This window comes from Macrotis lagotis, chromosome 3 (genome assembly GCF_037893015.1).
Source record: "Macrotis lagotis isolate mMagLag1 chromosome 3, bilby.v1.9.chrom.fasta, whole genome shotgun sequence".
Classification (NCBI taxonomy): domain Eukaryota; kingdom Metazoa; phylum Chordata; class Mammalia; order Peramelemorphia; family Peramelidae; genus Macrotis; species Macrotis lagotis.
Genome location: NC_133660.1, coordinates 33,951,609 through 33,974,368, shown reverse-complemented (window position 1 = coordinate 33,974,368; position 22,760 = coordinate 33,951,609). Strand labels below are relative to the sequence as shown.

The 22,760-nt window shown below is 36.1% G+C and overlaps 1 protein-coding gene across 4 annotated transcripts in view; it reads left to right on the top strand.

Moving 5' to 3' along the window:
- GC (GC vitamin D binding protein) overlaps positions 1 to 22,760 on the top strand; it is a 59,029-nt gene that overhangs the window by 20,977 nt on the left and 15,292 nt on the right. For all 4 annotated transcript variants that reach the window (XM_074228432.1, XM_074228431.1, XM_074228434.1 and 1 more), the window contains exons 2-8: positions 5,454 to 5,523; positions 6,175 to 6,307; positions 9,934 to 10,145; positions 11,911 to 12,043; positions 15,320 to 15,414; positions 19,056 to 19,185; positions 20,938 to 21,140. In XM_074228432.1, coding sequence (XP_074084533.1) covers positions 5,454 to 5,523; positions 6,175 to 6,307; positions 9,934 to 10,145; positions 11,911 to 12,043; positions 15,320 to 15,414; positions 19,056 to 19,185; positions 20,938 to 21,140 — 976 coding nt within the window. The remainder of the gene's footprint in view (positions 1 to 5,453; positions 5,524 to 6,174; positions 6,308 to 9,933; positions 10,146 to 11,910; positions 12,044 to 15,319; positions 15,415 to 19,055; positions 19,186 to 20,937; positions 21,141 to 22,760) is intronic.

Here is a 22,760-nt window from a genome sequence, read left to right as displayed (position 1 = left end):
GGCATTTTTCATGGCTTCTGCCACTCTCATTGTCTCTGCATCTTGGGTCAGAAAAGTTTGAGGGAAACACCGTCTTTGACACCCTGCTTACCATATCCTTGTTTATTTGACAGACAAGGGCACTGAGATCAAGAGTGGTAATGTTCCCTAACCAAAGTCACATAGGTAGGAAGAGGTTGAGTCTGATTATACATGCACCATGGTGAGTTTTGACAGGCAAAAAGTCACAACAATAAATTCTTTTCATAATACTTCTCTATGATAGTTTAAACCCTGGTTGGTGAAAATCTCAGTGGTTGTCCATATCAGAATTCAGTTGGGGAATTTGGGGAAGGCCAAGGCAATTTTAAAAGAATCACGGTAAGATAATATTAAAAAAAACTAAATCTAGTTTAATCTTTCACAAGACTAAAGAACATGAGGTAACATGAGGTTACAAAATGTAGTTTAATGAACAAGACAGGCAAACACTGAAGGTAGATAAGAAGAAAAACCCTGATATTACACTGGAGTCACTAGGTTCATGTTATATTTACTGTGACTGTGTCAAAGTCCACACAACCCACTTTGTAGCCAAAGGTCATAGGAAGGAGGTTTTAGTTCTTAACAATTCCTTTGCAATGTGCTTTTTAAAAATGATCAGAACTCAAATGGTGTCAAAGTATTAGTCATTAAGAATTATACAATGAATATGTTTATTCCTTTTTTGTAAAACAGAAATTACATTTCATTAATTTACATAAGTCCTTGGCTCTAAAATCTAGACATCACCACTTTCAACTAGCAAACTACATGAAAAATGGTTCATTCCTAAACTGAATCCTGGCTCAGATCTGAGAGACAAATGATGCAACATCCCCCTCTGCAGGTCGTTACTACAACAGTGAATGTTTCTAGTTTTAATCTTGATTTTAAGGATGACTCTGTTTCTCTGAATCTTAGTCTCTGTCTGCCTCTGCTCATGTGTCTATCTCTATATCTGTGTCTCTGTCTCTTTGTCTCTGTCTCTTTCTCTTCTTCCTCTGTCTTTGTCTGTGTCTCTTTTTTCTCCTCTTTCTATTTCTCTCTGTCTCTGCTTCTGTCTCTCTCTGTCTTCATCTCTCTCACAAATTCACATATGTACACATATATGACTATAGAGATCCAGAAAGCTAAGACCACTCATTGTCCTTCTTGATCTTGATGCATAAACTTATTTCCTCTTTCACAATACTGTATTCTACATAGAAGCAAAACTTAATATCTATGTACTTTTTGTAGAGAAAAAATTGATATTAAATACAATGTAGGCATTTTATTAGTGATTAGATATGTACTAGACTTGCAATTTCTAAGGTTGGATTATAAACATACATATATCTATAGATACAGAGAGAGATATGTGGGCATACATTTGTGGATTTTTTAGTTTTGTGTGTGCATATTTTATATGTGATAAATATAAATAGATTCTATCTGAATATACAAACATGTATAATGTGGTATATATATACACATATTTGTTTATATTTTTATTAGGAACTATGCTGAATGCTTCTAGTAGAATGTAATTTTGTAGCATTGTTATCTTTATTTGAATGCACTATATGTAAATAGGACATAAGAAATGAGTATATGAAGTTTCTACCATGGCTCTGACTCTTTGCTCTGGCTAATTGAGTGGATCTGTCCTACATCTGTTTTCCTCATGAAGGATGGGGATGTGACTTCATTACCAGAAGAGGAAACTCCCCTTATTGATGAAAGTCAACAGAGAGTGGCTTAGCCCTAGGTACGACTAGTTAAGTGATTTGACCAAGATCAAACAACCAATACTTGTCAAAGGCAAGGCTCTATCAACTCAAGGCCATCTCTCTTGGTCATGATTATTATTTTGAAATAAATTTTATTTTAAGAGTTTTTTAAGAAAAAAGAAAAGTCCTAAAATAAAAGTTTAAAAAACCAACCTAAAAACTGATCAGTCAGTGAAATGATGGATGTTAGTCCCTATGGTAAACTGATAATTCTTCCAAACCAAGTAAATATGTCCCAGTTCTAAATAGACAGGGAGTTGGCATTTTATGCTTTTCTCCTTTCAGTGGCCTCCCAGGTAGATAGGTAGAACTTAGGAGGTGAATTGGAGGTGGAATCCAAATCTTATTGTAAAAAAATGAGAACTTTTTAAGTTATTGTATAACTCAGAATTTAGGACAAACCATCTTATATCTTTGGAGTTTACTGGGGAATATGTATTTAGTAAAGTGAATAAATATGAGCATTCTTAGTTGTCTCTAAAGGAATTTCTTGGATTAAAGAATCTTTGTGTAGAAAGGTTCATTAGCAGTCCTCTAATCCAACCTCCTCTTCATATAGTAATCCCTTCAAAAATATCCCAGATATTTTATCTCTACTGGAACATTCTCAGAACATTCACAGAAAACTCACTACTTCAGGAGAGCTCTTCTGCTTTTGGACAACTCTAACTTTTAGAACATTCATTCCTTTTAATTACTTATTCAGTGCCAGACCAACCAAACAACCAAATAACTATTTTACTGAGCTAGGAAAAAATAGAAATGAAATTCATCTGGAGCAAGAAAAGGTCAAGAATAGCAAGGGAATTGATGGAAAAATGTAAAGGAAGATGGACCAGCTCTCCTAGATATAAAACTATATTATAAAGTGACAGTCATCAAAACTCGTTAAGAAATAGAGTAATGGATCAGTGGATTAGGATAGATTCAAAAGAAACAATAGTAAATGACAAACTGCTTGAAAAACCCAAAGACATTGGGTTCTGGGATAAGAACTCACAATTTGACAAAAATTGTTGGAAAAACTGGACAATAATATGGCAAAAGCTTGGCCTAGACTCACATCTCAGACTCTATACCAAAAGAAGGTCAAAATGGGTACAGGATTTAGACATAAAAGGGCAACACCATAGATAAATTAATAGCTTGATAAATTATCTATCAGATCTATGAAAGGGGGACAAATTTATGACCAAACAAGAAATAGAGTACATTATGAATTGCAAAATGAATGATTTTGACTTATTAATTTTAAAAAATTTGCACTAATAAACCAATGCTACCAACATTAGAAGGAAAGCAGAAAGCTGGGACACAATCTTCACAACCAGGAGTTCTGATAAAGGTTTCATTTCTAAAATATATGGAGAATTGCATCAAATTTATAGGGTTACAAGCCATTCCCCAAGTGATAAATGATCAAAGGATATGAACAGGCAGTTTTTAAATGAAGAAATAAAGCTATATGCAATCATAAGGAAAAAAATGCTCCAAATCATTATTGAATAGAGAAATGCAAATTAAAACAGCTTTGAGGTATCACCTCACATCTATCAGACTGGCTGAGATGAGAACAAGGGGAAATGATCCACGTTGGAGGGGTTATGGGAGTATTGGACATTGATGCATTGCTGGTGGAGTTGTGAAATGATCCAACCATTCTGGATAGCAATATGGAACTATGCCCAAAGAGCAATAAAAGTGTTCATTCTCTTTGACCAAGCAATTCCAATTCTAGGTCTATATCCAGAAGAAATCATAAAAATGGCAAAAGTCCCACGTATTCCAAAATATTCATAGCAGCTCTTTTTGTAGCGACAAAGAATTGGAAATTGAGGAGATGCCCATCAATTTTGGAATGGCTAAACAAATTATGGTACATGAATACTATGGAATATTATTGTTCTCTAAGAAACCATAAATGGTTGGACTCTAGAGAAACATGGAATGAGTTACAGGATCTGATGCTGAGCAAAGGGAGCAGAACCAAGAGAACAATGTGCACATCAACATTATGAGATAAACAATCTTGATGGAAGCAGTTCCTCTCAGCAGTTCAGAGAGCTGGGACAATCATATTAGAACAGCTATGCACAATGCTATCCCCATCCAGAGGAACAAACAAAAGAAAACAAAATAATTTTTTAAAAAAAGCCTTCAGAATCTGGTGAACACTTTATAAAAATATTTCTTATGTATCCCTTTCCCTTAAACCTAATTTCTCATACTGAAAATGTATATACAGAAATATGTATAACCTAATTGTTCACTGATGGGGGAAGGGGGATGGGAAGGGAGGGTGGAAGGGAATTTTGTTATTTAAAAATATACACATGTATGTGGATGAATGTTGAAAAACATGTACTTGTAAAAATAAAATATCAATAAAAGTAACATTATTGGGAAAATAAATAAAATATAAAAAATAACCAAAAATCCCCATTAATTCTTCTATTGATGTCAAACCTAGTTTCTGCTTAAGCAGCCTACGTGACTAATGGTTAGAATGCTGAATCTAGAGTCAAGAAACTTGAGCTCAAATCCAGTCTCAGATAACTTATTAGCTCTGTGACTCTGGGTAAGTCATTTAACTGACATATTCCTCAGTTTCCTCAAGTATAAAATGGGAATCCAGCAGCACTTACCTCCTAAGGTTGTTATGAAGATGAGATAATATTTGTAATGCTCATTATTGGACAGAGTACATATTTAATCATGCTATTTCATTTCTTCCTATATTTCTAATCACTTTTCCTTATTCTATCTTTTGTGGGAATTCAAAATAAACCTTCTTCTTTCTCTATATGACTCCTAAAAATTCTGCAAAGTTCTTATCTCCCCTTAGTCGTTTCTTCTTCATATATATTGTTTTATCACTTACAGAGCTTAAATAAATGAAATAAATGAATGAAAGTATCAAATACACAAATTAATTTCCTATCTTCTTTTGTCTCTTGGTTCTGTAAGGAATTTATTGGAAATATTTCTTTGTGATTCTTTATCTTTCATTTTACCAAGGTGCAAGATAATGTTTTTATAAAGGGAGCTTTGCAATTCTTCCAGTTAATGTAGTTGTCACTTGCTGGTGCTTCTGTTTTATAATTTATCAAGCACCTCTCCCAAAAGAGACTCCCCTGCCTTTACATTTTACCAACTAGGCAGCATTTTATGAGCCTTGAGGAACCAGGATCAGGATCTGGGTAGTATTAGGTACTAATACAGGTGAACAGGGCTTTGCTCTGGGGTGCTAATTTCCCATGGGGCAAAGAATACTTCCTTCTCACTTATATACCTGTTCCTATGCCTCACCTCTTGGTCCTCCAGCAGGGTTCTGTTACCCAATAACTCCTGAGGGAAGACCCTCTGGGAAATAGGATGTTTCTTTCCTAGAGCAATTACATCTGTTCCTCTCTGACCTACTCCTCTCAACTGAATTCATTCCAAGGGAACAAATTCTAGCTCAGCTAGTCAGAAATTCTGAATTATGTTGAATAAACAACATTGTTGCCTCTCTAGAGTACCATGCTATAAATCACAGAGAAAAGGGAAATTATAAAGAGGCATTTTTACTTCTCTGGACTACCATGTTACCTGCCTGTGTGGTATACCAGAATCAAAGAGAAGGGGAAATGTACAGATTCTTTTGTTTCTGTTTTGTAGGGCGTGATTATGAAAAATCTAAAGTCTGCAAGGAATTCACCAATCTGGGGAAAGATGACTTCCGATCTTTGTATGTATATCAGTGTATACTTACTTGGATATCATATCTGCTCTAAAAAAGATAGGTTGATCCAATAAGAGATCTTTAGGACCAGTCCAATGGATTAAATGGCCATATTCAGGAAATAATTTAAAAACCACAGAAAACTACCTGTTTTCCCCAAATTATCATCTCCTTCTTTGGGCCATATGGCCCATGATTTCCACCTTAGATGATAGAGGCAGAACATTGACTTGAGAAGATAAATGATAAAGTATCCTTGGGAACAGACTCTCATCCCAGTTGAATTATTGATTTGAACCTTTTTCCCTGAAAGAAATTATATTCAGAAAAGAAAAATAATGGCAGGAGGAGAAAGAAGAAGTGGCTAGAAACAGCAAGCTTTGGGTTTGGGGTGGGGAGACAAAGGCTAAGTAAAGGTCTAAACTCCAAAGAAATGAACAAAAGGTCTAAACTTCTTTTTCCTAATATAACTTGATCTTAACAAGAAACAATGTATAGTCTTGTATTCCTCATTTAAGCCACAAGACAGGCAATTTTGGGTAAAGCTCCTACAGAGATTTTTATAAAAAGAATTATTTCAAAATGATTTATTGTAAGTGAAGAAAAATCTTATTTGACAGTGTAATAACCTGAAATTTCCTCCTCTTTGTTCCCCAGATCATTTGTTCTGTACAGCAGAAAATTTCCCAGTGGCACCTTTGAACAGGTCAAAGCCTTAGTGGATGAAGTTGTCTCTTTGACAGAGACATGTTGTGATATGAAAGCTGACCCAAACTGCTATGATACAAGGGTAGGTCAAGATGCTCTGAGATCCTCCCTAAAAACCAGATCATTAGAGTACAAGGTGACCAATGCAAAGGACCTAACATGGAGGTTAACATGCAAAGCATATCCATCCTATATAGCCTTGGTGTGAAGCCACCATGAAGTCCAGAATCCTCACAACTCCATATGGTTTGGGATATAAGCAGTGTGACTACAAAGGGAGGAACCTATTTGGGTAGATCAGGGATAGTCCAAATTAGCCCAAGGGTATATCACAGAATCAGAAAGAACCTAAGGAGGTTCTAGTTCAACCATACCACAACACATCAAATGAGTGGTCAAGAGGTCATTCAACATTAGTTTCAAGTTAGACAGACAGAAAGACAGGCAGGCAGACAGACCAGATAGATCAATGGATCAATGCATCGATGGATAGACAGATAGACAGAGAGGCAGATTGATAGATAGATAATGAGATGAGATGATCAATGGATAGATAGAGTAGACAGAGGAATATAATCACGTATATACATAATCACATAATTTATGTGGATATGCATATGCATAGATATGATATTTCAAGAGAGAGAGAATAAAGGTGGAAGAAAAAGAAGGGGAAGGAAAGGAGAGAGACAGACAGACAGGCAGACAGACAAATAGAAAGACACAGCTATTTGCCAACTCGATCTGGTCATTTCCACTAGATCAATTCCAATATCTCTCCTACATTTTATGGCTGAAGTTCTTGAGAAGTCCATCCCTAATAGATGTTTCCTCTTCCTCTAATCTCACTGTCTTCTCACATCTCTACAATGTGACTTCCAACTCAACGTATCACTGAAACTCTCTGAAGTTAATGATGCCTTCATTCACCGCAGATGTCTGCTCTCAATCCACATCCTTCTTGACCTCTCTACTTGGCACTATTCACCTCCCACTTTCTTCTCTCTCAGATCCTGTTACTCTCTTTTCTCATGGTTTTTCCTACTTTCTGACTGCTCCTTCTCAGTTTCTTCTGTGGAATCTTTATGGGTCAAACTCCTGGGTGTCCTGGAAAATTCTGGCCTGGCCCCTCTTCTATTTCTCTCTGTACTCTCTTTGGGTGATCTCATTATTCCCATGTATTCGGTGATCATATTTATTTATCTAGCCCTTAGCTTCCTCCTGACTCTGGGCGTATCATCATCTCAATAATTTCAATGTCTTATTAACCCTAAGATCAAGCATAAAATCCATTGGTTTTACCATCCCTTTATAACTTGGCCTCTTCTGACTTTCCCAGTCTTCTTGTGCCATATTGCCCTCCATGTGTTTTATTTTCTGGCAACACTGACTTTTTTTGGTCCTTGCTCACACTAACTCTACATTTCCCAATTCCCTATTTGTTCATTGCCTATGTCCCAGTCTAGGTTGTTCTCTCTCCTCATCTTTGTCTCCTGGGTTTCCTAGCTTCAAGATCCATCTCAGAGTCTTTCCTGATTCCTGTCTGTTCCATAATTGATGCCTTCCCATGTACACAGTATCTATTTTGGATGTGCAAAGATATCTGCAAGTTTGTTGTCCCTATTGGACCATGAACTTCTTAAGAATAGAGACCACTTTTTATTGGGGGGTTTGCCTAGGCATGGCCCCTTCTTTTTCCTTCTGGATTCAAAACTCTTTTAGAAAGGCACTGACATTTCTCTCTTTCTTTTTTTTTATTTTCATTAGAACTTGTTGGGCAGGGTGAGTAGAACAGATATGAGTTAAAAGGAGTAGTCAGTAAAAAGATATCAGTGTTGGGAAAAGTAAGAAAGTGAAAGAGACAGTCACTTGAAGAATGACCATTATCTATTATTTTCCTACTTCTGAATAAATTATTAATTTAATCAAATTTTAAATTATAACAATGAATGCAATTGAACATTGAATATGTTAGCTGATTGGGAAGTTAGACTACATAAACAAATACCAACAGGAAAAAAATCTTGGAGGATTTCTGCATAGTTTTTCAAACACTCCCATTTGCCCCTCTTACTCTTCTATGGATTCATTGCCCAAATAGGTTTCCCGGATTAAATACTCCTTCTTTGCTCTGGGAATTTGTATCAAATGATCTGCAGCTCTCTATCTTTTGTGGCTCTGAGTCCATAGACAATATCCTGGCAAAACACCTCTCCATGAGATCTCCTTCTGCCTCTTCTCTGGTGATTCTTATCATTTATTTACCCTACTTAGTTCCAGTAAAAGCCTATAGTTAATACTATTTATTAAAAAACAAATGCCAAATATTAAAAACAAATAAAATTATATAGATATTGCAAAACCTGAAGGAAAGGTTTACCTGATGATTCCAAGGGAATTGGGGTCTATTGTCCAGGGGAATTTCAATAATATGGCTTCTTTTCCTACTCCTCATTCCCAAGCAGTCTCTCTGGCAGATTTCTGGTCCCTTTCTTTACAATGGCTATTCTTGCCTATGCTTCCAGATTTGTCAACTCTCCCTATCTTCTTATAGTTCCCCTTTCTCTTGGTCTATGAACCTTTATGGGAAGTGGACTCCTTTTTCTAGACTTGCTGAACTGATCTTTAAAGATCACCTGAAGGCACCTGAAGATTTATTATTTTTTTCATCCTTTCTTGCTTTCTCATTCACTCAAAACTCTAACACATATTACATAAAGGGATCCCCTAGAATGGTGCATTTTTGTTATCTGGTCTCTTTTCTGTGAATTAAGTTTCTAAATCACCAGTTCCCTTACTTGTGAATCTGAGTTCTACTAAAAACAAATCAAGATAAATGATCTGTTGGGAAGAAAAATTAACAAAACTTTCAGCATGTAACATTTTTTATCATTCTCAGAAAATATTGAGCTTGATTTTTTTATAAGAATGATTTGAATTCATAAATATTTGTTTAATTTCAATCATATCTTCTGGTAAGGAGTCAAAGAAAGAAGAATAATATAGCATGAACAAACTAAACCATCAAAATTCTGGCTTGAAAAATATCAACCTCAAACCGACCATCACTCAGAGATTCATTAGTTGATAAGTTCAACTGCAGTAATATGATATGATATGATATTAATTATATTATATCATATTACATCATATTATGTTAATCATATCATATCAGTCATACCATATAACATCACACCACATCACATCATATTATATCATGCTATATCCCATCATATCACATTGTAGCATATCACATCATGCTATGTCATGCTGTGTCATGCCATATCATACCACACCATATCATATCATATCATATCACAACAGTCAATTATACATTTTACTAATATTAAGTCAGCCCTACATTCCTAGGATAAATCTTTCCTGGTCATAGTGTATGATTAGTGTTATCTCAAAGACAATTATGAAGAAAGCTTTCATCTAAACCTCTCAACACTATAAAATGCAAATTATAAGCCTACAAGCTATGAACTATCAATGTTTGGCTTAGAGTAATTAAATGTGTTTACAGTAAATGGGACCACAAGACAGTAGGATTTAGAGATAGAGCAGATTTTTGAGGTTACTTAGTCCATGCTTTCATTTTATTACAATTTTTTTTTACACCAGAATTATTGAAGGATTTACTCTACTATTATCCAGAAAAGTTGGCAATAATAACTTAATCTTTTTTTTCTATTTCTAAAACAGACTTCAAAATTGTCCATCAGGTCCTGTGAAAACGATGCCCCATTTCCCAAGCACCCAGACATTGGCAAGTGTTGCAGCCAAGAGGGTCTGGAACGGAAACTCTGTATGGCAGCTCTCACACACCCACCCCAAGAGTTCCCAACCTACCTGGAGCCATCAAACAATGAAATATGTGACTCCTTCAGGATGGACCCCAGGGGCTTTGCTGACAAGTAATTTCCTTCGCACACATACATATATGCATATATATGCATGGACACACACATATGTGTGTGTATGTTCATATAGAGGGCATATATAAATTGTGTATGTGTATGTTGAATGCTTGAATAACTTATTCAACTTTGTACTCTACATATAAAGAGTAAAAGAATTTTCTTTCTTCTCTCTGGTACTATGCATCCAATGATGATTGGTCATGTCAGTAGGATCCTCCTACCTTACTTTTGTGAACATTTTTCCCCCTCATAAAAGATAGAGGTAAAGATTGGATTTGTGATTTCCTTGGTATAGTGGACCCCCAAATGAGAAACCGCCTTCTTCCCATGCAGGGAGTTCCCTGTAATTTAAAGAACCACTCTGTGTCTTAAAGATTGCCTAGAGGACTTAAGAGGTTAAATGATGTGTCCAGGGTCATATAACCCACATATATCAGAGTTGGGACTTGTATTAAGTAAGGCTAGCTTTCTAACTAATTGGATATACTATGATCTTCTTGAAATTTTTTCATAGGCAAACAGCCAAACTATGTGCCATTCCTGGAGAGTTCGTCCTCAACCTCAACTTAGCAAAGTCCCATAAGTTGGAACTGAACCAAAAGCTCTATAGGCAATCTTTTTTTTTTTTTTTGCAAGGCAATGGGGTTAAGTGGCTTGCCCAAGGCCACACAGCTAGGTCATTATTAAGGTTATAAGCTGGATTTGAACTCAGATACTCCTGACTCTAGGACTGGTGCTCTATCCACTGCACCACCTAGCCACCCCATAGGCAATCTTTGAGTAGAAAGCTTATATAAACTTCAACTTCCAAATACTTGAAAAACAAATTTAATTAATGTAAAATCAGTTTGCCTTTTCCCCCCAATTAAAGATAACTTGTAAATAAGGTAGCTTCCTCTGAAAATTGAAGGCTTCATTGATTTCAATTTATTAATTTATTTGAGGGTACAAGGATACTACTATATTTTCCTTAAAAAATGAAAACAAGCATTTTAGAAAGATGTAGGTAGGACTGTATTTCTTATGTGTGTAGTTGCTGACGTTATCACAGGTGGGTTATGGACTTTCAGTCATTACTGTTTTTAAAAGTTGTTCAGTCAACCCAAGTTTTCAAAGATTTCAGAAATCTATTTAGTAATTTTGCATATTTTCCTTTCAGTTAGGACTTCCTGAATTTTGGTGACTGTAGCCCTTGGTTCTCAGTAAAACTTCCTGTAGTCCTTATTCAACATGAAAGGAAATAAATTCTAGAGTTTATCAAGACTGTATATGCATAAGAATAACACTTTAGGGTTTGCAAGGTGCTTTTGACATATTATCTCTTTCTTCCCCACAAGAAGTCTGGAAAGGATGTATTTATTATTATTATTGTTGTTGTTGTTATTATTATTATTATTTTACAAATAAGGAAACTGAGGTAGGCATAAGTTAATTGACTTGCCCAGGGTTGCACAGGCTGTATTTGAATTCAGGTCTTCTTAACTCCAGGTCCAACACTTATGTGGCAACTTAGCCACATAAATAAAATAAACAAAATTAAAAGGTTTATTCATTTTACTACAATAATGTAGTTATTTATCAAATATTCCTTGTAACCCTTTAAGAAGTTTTTATAACTCCCTGGAAGATTACATTAGGAATTGCTTTCTGCACATAGCTCCCCACAGATTAATGGAATACATGAAATTCTTATTTAAAATAATCATTAAAATTCAATCTGTTCTTTTCAAGCTTTGACTAATCATTCTGTTTCTTCCAGGTTTTTATATGAATATTCAAGCAATTATGGACAAGCTCCACTCCCCTTGTTAGTTAGTTACACAAAGAATTATCTGTCCATGGTGGGGACCTGCTGCACGTCGGACAACCCTACAGCATGCTTTGTTACAGAGGTACATTCTGCTTTGCATTCTTCTCTGCTCCAATGCTTTGATCAGATCTTCTGTGATCTCCCACATAGGAGTTTTGTTTGATCTGTTTTACTATGTCTCTGATATATATTGAGAGTTGAGATTGAATCATGAACAAAGTCTAGATACACTGACACTCAAAGGGTCTATTAGTCATTTTTTTTGTTTTTGTTTTTGTTTTTTAGGTTTGTGCAAGGCAATGGGGTTAAGTGGTTTGCCCAAGGCCACACAGCCAGGTAATTGTTAAGTGTCTGAGGGCACATTTGAACTCAGGTCCTCCTGACTCCAGGGCCGGTGCTCTATCCACTGCGCCACCTAGCGACCCCTAGTATGGTCATTTTTGACTGAAGATCATCCCAAGTAGTTCTGAGTACCCTGCTGTTCTACCCACAAGAGAAACTCTATGGTTATTTATTCAGCAATATGTCAGACTTCTGTCTTAATATAAATGAGAAGTTTTCTTTCCAGTGTTCCCATTGAGAAGCCAGTGCAGCAGAGGTGATCCATTATGATAATCCAAAGAATTTAAAAATCCAACATTTTGGAATGGACCTTGTGAGGTTCAAATGAGAGGTGGTTAGGAGTGTGGTTAGAATATCGAATTTAGGGCAGCTAGGTGGCGCAGTGGATAGAGCACCGGCCCTGTAGTCAGGAGGACCTGGGTTCAAATCTGGTCTCAGACACTTAATCATTACCTGGCTATGTGGACTTGGGCAAGCCATTTAACCCCGTTTGCCTTGCAAAAAAAAAAAACCTAAAAAAAAAGAATGTTGAACTTAGAATTAAAAAAGATATATCTTCTAATCCTGCTCCCATACACTTACCAGCTGGTTGGCCCTGATCAAATAGGTTAGCCTCTGTCAACGTCAGTTGTTCCAGCTGCAAAATGGGTGATAATATTGGCACCTATCTCATGGAGCTGATGTGAAGATCAAATGAGATAATATATGCAAAATACTTTGCAAAATTTAGAGCCCTCTTAATATTAGTTATAATTATTATATAAATAGAACATTATAAAGCATTCTACAAATGATAGCTCTTATTGCTCCTCTTTAATTCCCAAAGTAAGATTATTATAATTATAACCAATGTTTTATAGAACACTATTTTATAGACAGAGGATATATAGATATAGATATATGTGTGTTTTTATACATGTATCATACACAAATGTATGCAAACTATTTTATATATTTTGATCCATATGACCCTTTAAACAATCCATAATGGTCTACAAATGTTATTATCCTTATTTTTTTAGTTAGGGAAAGTAATGAAGTGTTTTGCCCAAGTCCCATAGTAAACTGAATAAATTTGGGACCTCCTTTCTCTGAATCCAATTCTCCATCTGGTTCACTCAGCTGTCTCTCTGGGTGCTGGCCATAGAGTCAGGAATGCCTGGATTCAAAGACTACTTCTATTACTCCCCATGTTACCTTGAACTTTCTTGAGTTGAAATGATTAACAAAAGAATACATCAAGTCCTGGTTTATATCTGTTTCTGAGATATACATTTTCACATTGACAAATGAAGAACACACAAATTAGTGTGAATTGGTTGTGGTATATCCTTTCCAAATATTATTATTTTTCACATAATTGGGAATTATTTAATGAAATAAAATTTTTTAACTAAAATTAATTTTTGTATCAAATTCAAGGCAAGTTTACTCTGAAATCCTTGCAACTCTGGAAACTCTATGTATTTATATGGATGGATAGATGGATGGATGTAAATGACAAATTATAGAAAAGGCCCCATGGCAACCCTGGCTTCAACAATCCAGAAACAGATGAAACAATAGTCCGAGTCTTGGGGGCAATCTCTCTCTTGAAACACAAGAATAAGTTATATTACTCTTTGGAAACATGTGAAATGTCTAGGATATCTTCAAATTTGTGTGTCCATAGGGATATGTAGGCCTTAGAAGGTTACTAGAGGTGCATAGGGGTTAGAGATCACACATCTTTCTCCAAACCTTTTGAAATCTGCTCCCCTCAAACTTAGGGTGCATATTAGATTGTATGCATTCTTCACCTTTTCTTTTTATGGGTTCTAAGATGGAGAGGTCACTTCCCCCCAAACCCCAGTCTTTCCACCCCTGTAACTACAATGACACTCTACCATGCCAGGCTTATGATTTATTTCCCAAGTTCATCTATTTCTTATTTCCGTTTGGATGTTCTGATGACATCACTACTATTTCTGCTTTTGTTGTTTTTAAACCAAGTGCTCTGTATTCGACTGTTCATTTTCCCAAAGGCCATGTCCCTTCCTGTTTAATTCTGGTAGGTCTATTGACTTGACTCAGAGACTAAAACCAAATTCTTTTGAGTGATAATGGAACTCATTTGTAAGATAATAATGTCATTGTGAATAAAACTGAAGTTTGGGTTCATCTTTCTTTGCATTCCTAGTGCTTAACTCACATAGTAAGAGATTAATAAATGCTGATTGATATCACTAACTGAAGAAGTTTCCCTCTCTTGTTTATGGATTTCTTTATAAAATATATTTTATCACATGGCATATATGCTTTTAGAATATATGTGATTTCCATCTTTTCTCTTCTCTCTAAAACCATACACCCACACACCCACACACACACACACACATACATACACACCCCTATACCTATTCATTTTCTTTTGAATACGGTCTACCCTTGAAGAGACATATTCTGGAAATAGGTCTATAATCTTATCAGATTTCATCAATATCTTTCCAGGAGTCCAATGGGATATAAGCTCCTTGAGGGCAGAATTATTTCATTTTAGTCTCCATATTTCTAGTCTGCTACATAGGAGCCACTTAATTAATGATTATTGTTGACTTTAAAAAAAAAGGAATAAAGATCTGGGAGCCAAAATTACTACCTCAAAGAAGGAATTCCAGTTTTATTTCCCTATAACCCACTTAGGTCTTTTTTTTAGTTCTAACATTTTATTGGTAGATCTTCTCCCAGTCTTTATTTCAGATCAATTTTAGATGTCTCTGTCATCTTTCCTCCTGCAATGAGATCATTCTCTATGTAGTATGACCTCTTGTAGATTGTAAACTTGTTGAGGGCAGTAACTATATGATTCTTCATCTTTGAATACCCAGGATCTAATAATAGTACCTTGAATATATCAGATGCTCAACAAATGTTTACTGAATTGAGTTTATTCAAAAGTAAATATTTTATATTGGAGATACTAGCTCATAGTTTTTTAGATAGTTTCCAGCTAATGAGACTTTCTCTAATGTTCTAGAGGCTTCAGAATAAGCATCTATCACTACTCACCACAATGTCAAATAGAGTCTGCTCACAATTTGCTATCTATGGGATAAAGAAAACAAGATTCAGGTAAGCATGCTTGTCTTCAAATCACCATTCTCATATCATTCTTAATTATTACATGAAAGTCTATCCAAATTTTTCTAAGACCATTGCCCTTATTATTTCTTATAGTAAAATGGTATTCCATCATTCTCATATAGCACAACCTATTCAGCAATTCTCACTTTGACAGGCATTGCTGCAATTTCTAGTACTTTGCCATCTCAAAGAGAAATACTATAAATATTTTAGAACAAATAGCTTCTTTTCCTTTTGCCCTAATCATCTTTGGAAATAGACCTAGTGATATTGCTAGATTAAAGGTTTAGGCTTTTGGGGCATGACTCCATATGTCTCCCCAAAATAACTGGATCAATTCACATTTCTACCAACAATGAATTAGTGTCCCACTTTTTCAATATTCCCTTCAACATTTACACAGTAACTTTATTATATATTTAAAAGGAATAGTAAATTGTATGTAACAGATTTGCAGTTTTATATGCCATCTGCTTTTTTATTCTAATATGTTATGTTTTATTCCATAAATTAAAATTTAAACAAATAAAATTGTTAAAATTATTCTTTTTAACCACTGGCTATGGAACATTCTTTTCTTGCATTCTTTTCTATGATGCACAGGGGTCTAGGAGAATATGAAGAATAAGTAGGTAGTGGTCCAGGCTACAGCATACAAAGGGGGCAAAGGAATGCTTCTGAATATTTCTTTTCTTTTTTTGTAAAGAAAGATTTTATTTATTTTGAGTTTAACAATTTCCCCCCTATTCTGGTTTCCCTCCCCCCACTCCTCACAGTCTGTTAGTCTTTACATTGTTTCCATGGTATACATTGATCTAAGTTGAATGTGATGAGAGAGAAATCATATCCTTAAGGAAGAAAAATAAATTAGAAGAGATAGCAAAGTTATGTAATAAGATGATGGTTTTTTTTTTAAATTAAAGGTAATAGTCTTTGGTCTTCGTTTAAACTCCACAATTCTTTCTCTGGATACATGTCTTCATCACAGACAGCCCAAAATTGTCCCTGAGTGTTGCACTGATGGAATGACCCAGTCCATCAAGGTTGATCATCACTCCCATGTTACTGTTAGAGTGAACAATGTTCTTCTGGTTCTGCTCATCTCGCTCAGCATCAGTTCATGCAAATCCCTTCAGGCTTCCCTGAATTTCCATCCCTCCTGGTTTCCAATAGAACAGTAGTGTTCCATGACATACATGTACCACAATTTTTTAAGCCATTCCCCAATTGAAGGACAGTCACTTAATTTTCACTGAATATTCCTTTTCAAAAGATATTTTGATGCCAGAAAATCCCATATATCATGGAACATTGGTTTTATTTTGTGATAATTTCTTTGTATTATAGTGAGGCCTAAATTTTCTGGGAGGGCAACAATCTCCACATTTCAATTGTCCTAACTCTGGTTCAGAATCATTTAAAGTTTCTTTCCAACCCACTAAAAATTTGTACATCTTCCCAGGAGTCTGTGACTCACCTAGTAAGGAGTCTCTCTCCACTAAGTTGAACTAATCCTCAGATGGCAGGCATACAATTCATTAAGGGCCCAGTCTCAGAGTCAAAAGCACCCTCTTAGAGATGACATCACTTGCCCCTACTCACCTTTATGACTGAGGCTTTTGTGAGTTCTCCCTTTATTCCTAGTCTATTTGCACTGCCAGTAGTTGCTGCCCAAGTCTCAACTGTCTCAACTTCCTCTCATATTTTGCCAATTATCATCCCTCACCTCTGCAGTTGTGCTATGGAGGAGACTCAAAGCTGGCATCTTAACTATTCAAAAGCCAAAATCTAATTAGCCCTAAGACTGACTGGGCATAGATATGGCTGACCTTGAATGGGCATAGTGGTGACTGGGGGTGGGGTGTCACAATAAATCCAAGTTATCATATCCATTTTAGGAACTTCACCCCCTTCATATCAAATATTCATCTGTGAACTGGTGCCAGCTGAATTTCTCTTTACTAAGTCATATGCAAATATTTCCCCATTTTAGCCACCTGTAAAAGGTCAAAGAATAGCCCTCATTTGGAGATGCTAACGAATTTGTTTGATTTTATGAAGTATATACTTTGCAAATTCCTGCAAAGTATGGAATATGGTTTCTCAATATAGTTCCATTAGACCATGCCCCAGAAATTCCTAAAGATTTGTTTGGAGCTTCTTTGGAGTGGAGAAGGTTCATTCATAGCCTGCTCCCTGGGGCAGGGAGTCACCTGCCTCCTCCTCCTCCTGGGAGTATTTGTCCCCAAGCCAATATCCTTTCAGTTCAAGTTCTTACAAAAAGAATAGTAATATTAACATTAGAAACTAGAAATTAATATTAGTAATTATAGAGTAATATTAAAGGTAATAGAAAATTTAACAAAAGAAGGGTGATTTTTTGTTCAAAAAATCAAGAAAATAGAAGGAAAATACTATATTACTTAGCTTTTGTGTAAGTGAAAGTGACTCTCCTATTCCTTTTATCGCTAAACCAAATTTTGCTATTGACAGATGACCTACTGGCCACTGAAAAGTACACAAGGGGACCTAAAAACAATGCCGAACATGTAAAAAGAAAAAAGGCTTAGGAGCATAAATCTCAATTTCCATAAATCTAGGAAGGAGGAAGGAACCAGAGAGATTACCTCATCATTCATTTGACTTATCAAGAAATCCAAATCTAACTTTTTCTTATTCAGTATTACTTGTAATATTCTGATTACTTGTAAAAACAAATTTCAGCATTTTATTTTTAAAATTCTCTCAAATTTTCTCCCTTCCTTCTCACTCACCTCACTGAGAAATTGAGCAATTGATAGAGTTTATACATGTGTAATTATGCAAAACATTTCCAAATCAACCATGTTGCAAAAGAAAATATAATTCAAGATTTAAAAAAAAAAGAAAAAAGTAAAAGAAGCATACTTTGATCTTAAAAAAAAACCAGAAATCTAGATCATAGAGGGAGCAAATGTCAAAGCTTAAATTTGTATTCAGGGCCTACAACTTCAAGTAGAGTTCATTGCTAGTTTTATGGCTCTTGTTGAGGACTTGTTTCAGAAATGTGTACCTTAACAGAATAGTTGTGTCATTTTTCAGTTGTATCTGATTCTTTGTAACTGCTTTTTGGATTTTCTTGACAATGACCTGAGCAGAAGAGGAGGGACCTTTGGGTATTGAAAAGTTGCCTTTACTCACTGGGTATAGTTTCCATGTGAATGAAGGAGAGGTTTTGCAGAGGATCCCAACACATAGTTTGCTGTTGCTCAGTTGTTGCTGACTCCTTATGACCTCATTTGAGGTTTTCTTGGCAAAGAAACTGGAGTGGTTTCCTTCTCCAGTTCATTTTATAGTTGAGGAAACTGAGTCAAAGCGGATTAAGTGACTTGCCAAGGGTCCCATAGATAATATCTGAGGTCAGGTCCAGCATTCTATCCACTATACCATCTAACTGCCCAATACCTAGTGAGTAAACATTAAAAGGTCTGAGAAAAAGGATTTGAACCAATCATATTATTATCTCCAAATAGTGTAATATAGTACACTACATAGTAGAAAACAAATATAGTTTGCTTATATAGTATAGGGATAAATAATTAAGAGTAAAGATATTTGTGACCTAAGAAATTTGCATTCTCTTTGTCTAGCTACATAGTCAAGTTTTCCCAGAAAGTCCCAACAGCTAATGTAGAAGATGTAGTCCAACTGGCTGAAGACATGACCAATGTTCTCTCCAAGTGCTGTAACTCAATCCTTGAGGACTGCATGGCCAATGCGGTAAGAAGAAATGCTGATGCTTTCATTAGTCTCCCTGTATTTGATTTGATTTTCTTTTCTTTGCAAGGCAATGGGGTTAAGTGGCTTACCCAAGGCCACACAGCTAGGTAATTATTAAGTATCTGAGGTCGGATTTGAACTCAGGTACTCCTGACTCCAGGGCCAGTGCTCTATCCACTGCGCTACCTAACTGTATTTGCATTCTAGCATATTGCATAGTATTGAAGGGCCATTGGCTTCTGGTCCCTCTACTGAATGGGAGAAGGTACTGAGCATACTCAGTTGGCTCAGACAAAAGATGCTGATCAGCAAGGGAGATTGTGTTCTCCACAGATGATCTAAAGATCTGTATTTTTCTTTTATAGTGACAGAGGGGTGTTGGTATTAACCAGATCTCTGGAAGATAAAAAACAAAGCTTGCAAGAGACACTTTTGAGTTTAATCTTCCTTATTAGCATTTTTCTGCATCACTTCCTTAAGTCTAGACAATCAACAAGGCAATAAATCAAATTCTAATTTATTGTAGTTTGTTCCTGCTGAAAATTAAATAACCATCTCTCAGGATGACAGGGTATCTCATCCCAGTTAGGACTGATACAAACATGCCCTTAAAAGTCCTCTGTAGTCCTAGTCCCTTTCACTGGGAGTGCTACCTTCAACAGGTCAAATGGTGTGTTTTAACATGAAGCTAACCTTGCCCCCTGTCTGACATTATCCCAAAAGACCTACAGACACTACCAGTCCTATCTCCTGTGCCCCTTCCATGTCCCCTCACCTTGATCCTTAGTGTGGGACTGGGAGGGAGACCATGAACAAATCAGGAATCCCTTATGGACCATGATTCCTGGTGGAAGGACCCTACATGCTCTAGGCTGGAGGCTAGAGCATGACAGATTTGCAGATTCCAAGTCTAACCAGACTCACATACATTATTTTTCAGGGGCATCTTCTTGATCTAAAAACTAGAGTTAGGAGGCAGTATGATGGAAAGAGTCCTGAATTTGGAGATAGAAGGTGTGGGTTTAAGTTCTGTTTCCCTGTGGTCTTGGGCAATCATTTAATTTTATTAGGTTTTAATTTTCTTATCTATAAAACAAAAGGATGAGGTCAGATGACTTTTAGCATCCTTTCCAGCCTTTAATCTATGGCCCATGCATGGCCTCTTGTGCCCTTGTACCATACAAGGGCAACTAGGTGATGTCATAGCACATAGGGTGCTGAGCCTGGAATCAGTAAAACTCAGTTTAATGAGTTCAAAATTGGTTTCAAACACTTACTGGTTGTGTGACCTTGGCAAGTCGCTTAACTCTGTTTGCCTCAGTTTCTTCATCTGTAATTTGAGCTGAAGAAGGAAATGTCAAAAGAACCCCAATGGGGTCCAGAAGAGCAGGACACTATAGAACAACAACTACTCCAGGGCAGAGCTGGTGACCCACATTTCCTTAGTAATGCTGCAAAGAAACAGAAAATTCATAAAATAATGAAGCTGGGAGGATTCTATGAAATCATCTGATCCATAGTCCTTATTAGGCAAATAAGGAAATTAAGTTTCTGAAAAGAAAACTGATTTGACCAAAGTCATACAAAGTTAGTGGTAAATATAGGACGTGGAGTCCTCTAGTTTCTGTACATCCTTTCCAGTTCTCTTTCCATTATATAGTAAAAAAGTCAAACTATCTCCCCCCCCCCCCGAATCCTTCCTTGTCCCATCTCAGAGGGCAAAACAATGATCATTTACCATCTCTTTTACAGTTAGCAGAACACATTGTGAAGGTTTGTGAGAAGCTAGCCACCAAAGATAAGAGATTCGAACATTGTTGTGCAGAAAGCAGCCCCATGGACATTTTCCTGTGTATTTATTCTATGCCAGCTGCCCAAAAGATCAAACTTCCAGCACTTTTCAAACCCAGAGATGAAGACATATGTGTCTTAGAAGAAAATAAAGTAATTGACAAGTAGGTAGAGTTGAAGTTTGAAGGAAAGGAGGGAGGGAGGGAGGGATGGGAGGAAGGGGAGAGGGAGGGAGGGGTAAGGAGGCATAGAGAGGAGTGGGAGAAAAGGGAGGAAGCAAGAAAGTCAAGGGAAAGAGAAAGGGGCATGAGGGAGGAAGGAAAGAAAGAATTAAAGTAGAAAAGAAGAAAAAAGGAAGAAAGGAAAGGGAAAGGGAGAGATGGAAGGAAAGAGAGAGGAAGGAAGGGATGGAAGAAGGAAGAATGAAAAGAAAGAAGGGAGAGTGGTAAGGAGGAAGGAAGTCACTATGTACTATATTTTATTATACTTTTTATCATGGTCTTTAGGTCATAGGATTTATTTCAAGTTTACTGGCCTGAATCTTTAAGGATAAATGGCCATTGAATTTACAAAGATTTAGCAATCATAAGGTACGATGTTTCATTTTGTAGATGAGAAAAGTGAGGCTGAGACAGGTGAAGTGACCTATTAAAGGTGGATGAGCCACAATTTTCTATGTAGTCTTCTAAATTTGAGCTCTAAATGCAATGTTCTTTCTAATGCACCATGATTGCCTCTCGGGCAACCAAATATTTCATTAAAATGCAACCAATCTGCTGCATATTTGATTGTATCAGTATATTAAAATCTACAATTAGATAAAAGTAAATTGATAAGAATAGGAAGACATCGTAAGGGAAAAAACTTGCTGGATGTTCATTTTTTGTCATAGTGGAAAAGAACTAAAAGGAGTTTGCCTATGCGAAATATAATAAAAATACAACTTAATTTCCTAGGGATGCTTCAGACAGTATATATCTCAATTTCTGGAATATTTGACAAAATCTTTCACCATTTTCTTGTGGAAGATGAATAGACATGGCTAGAATGGTACCATTAGGTGAATTAGGAACTTATTGAATGATAGGGGAGAGGAGTGAGAGAGAGGAGCATGGGAATTGGTGCAGGGGAGAAGGCAGGTCTACATGCAGACTTGGTCAGCTGCCATTGGGTTCAGTTCCCAGACACCCCAAAGGATGTTCTAGATGCCCAGAACAAAGAGAAGAGCCAGTATGGGGACCCATCTTGACAATAAGGCTGTCTAAGAAGGCAGAGTTAGGATGATGGATTAAAGGCAAAGAATAAAGCTGACTACTGAAGGTTGATCTCCTCAGACTGAGAAAGAATCTAAGAAGATATTCTAATTGACCACTAGAAAATCACTTTTTGTCATATGTTTATATGTATATATTTTATATATCATTTGCCAAATATATAGCACAAATATATTGCATTGTGATTATATTATAAACATAATGCATATAAATATTCAACATGTTATTATCAAGTTATTTTTCAATCATGTCTGACTCTTCATGACCCCAAATGGGTTTTTTTGGCAAAGATCCTAAAATGGTTTGCCATTTACTTCTCCAGCTCATTTTACAGATAAGGAAGCTTAGGCAAACTAAAGGACTTGCCTACAGTCATATACCCATTAAGTATCTGAGGTCACATTTGAACTCAGATCTTTCTGACTCTAGGCCTGGCAATCCATCTTCTGCACCACCTAGCTACTCTCCATATTATGTAAATATAATATGTATTGTATAAATCTATTGAAT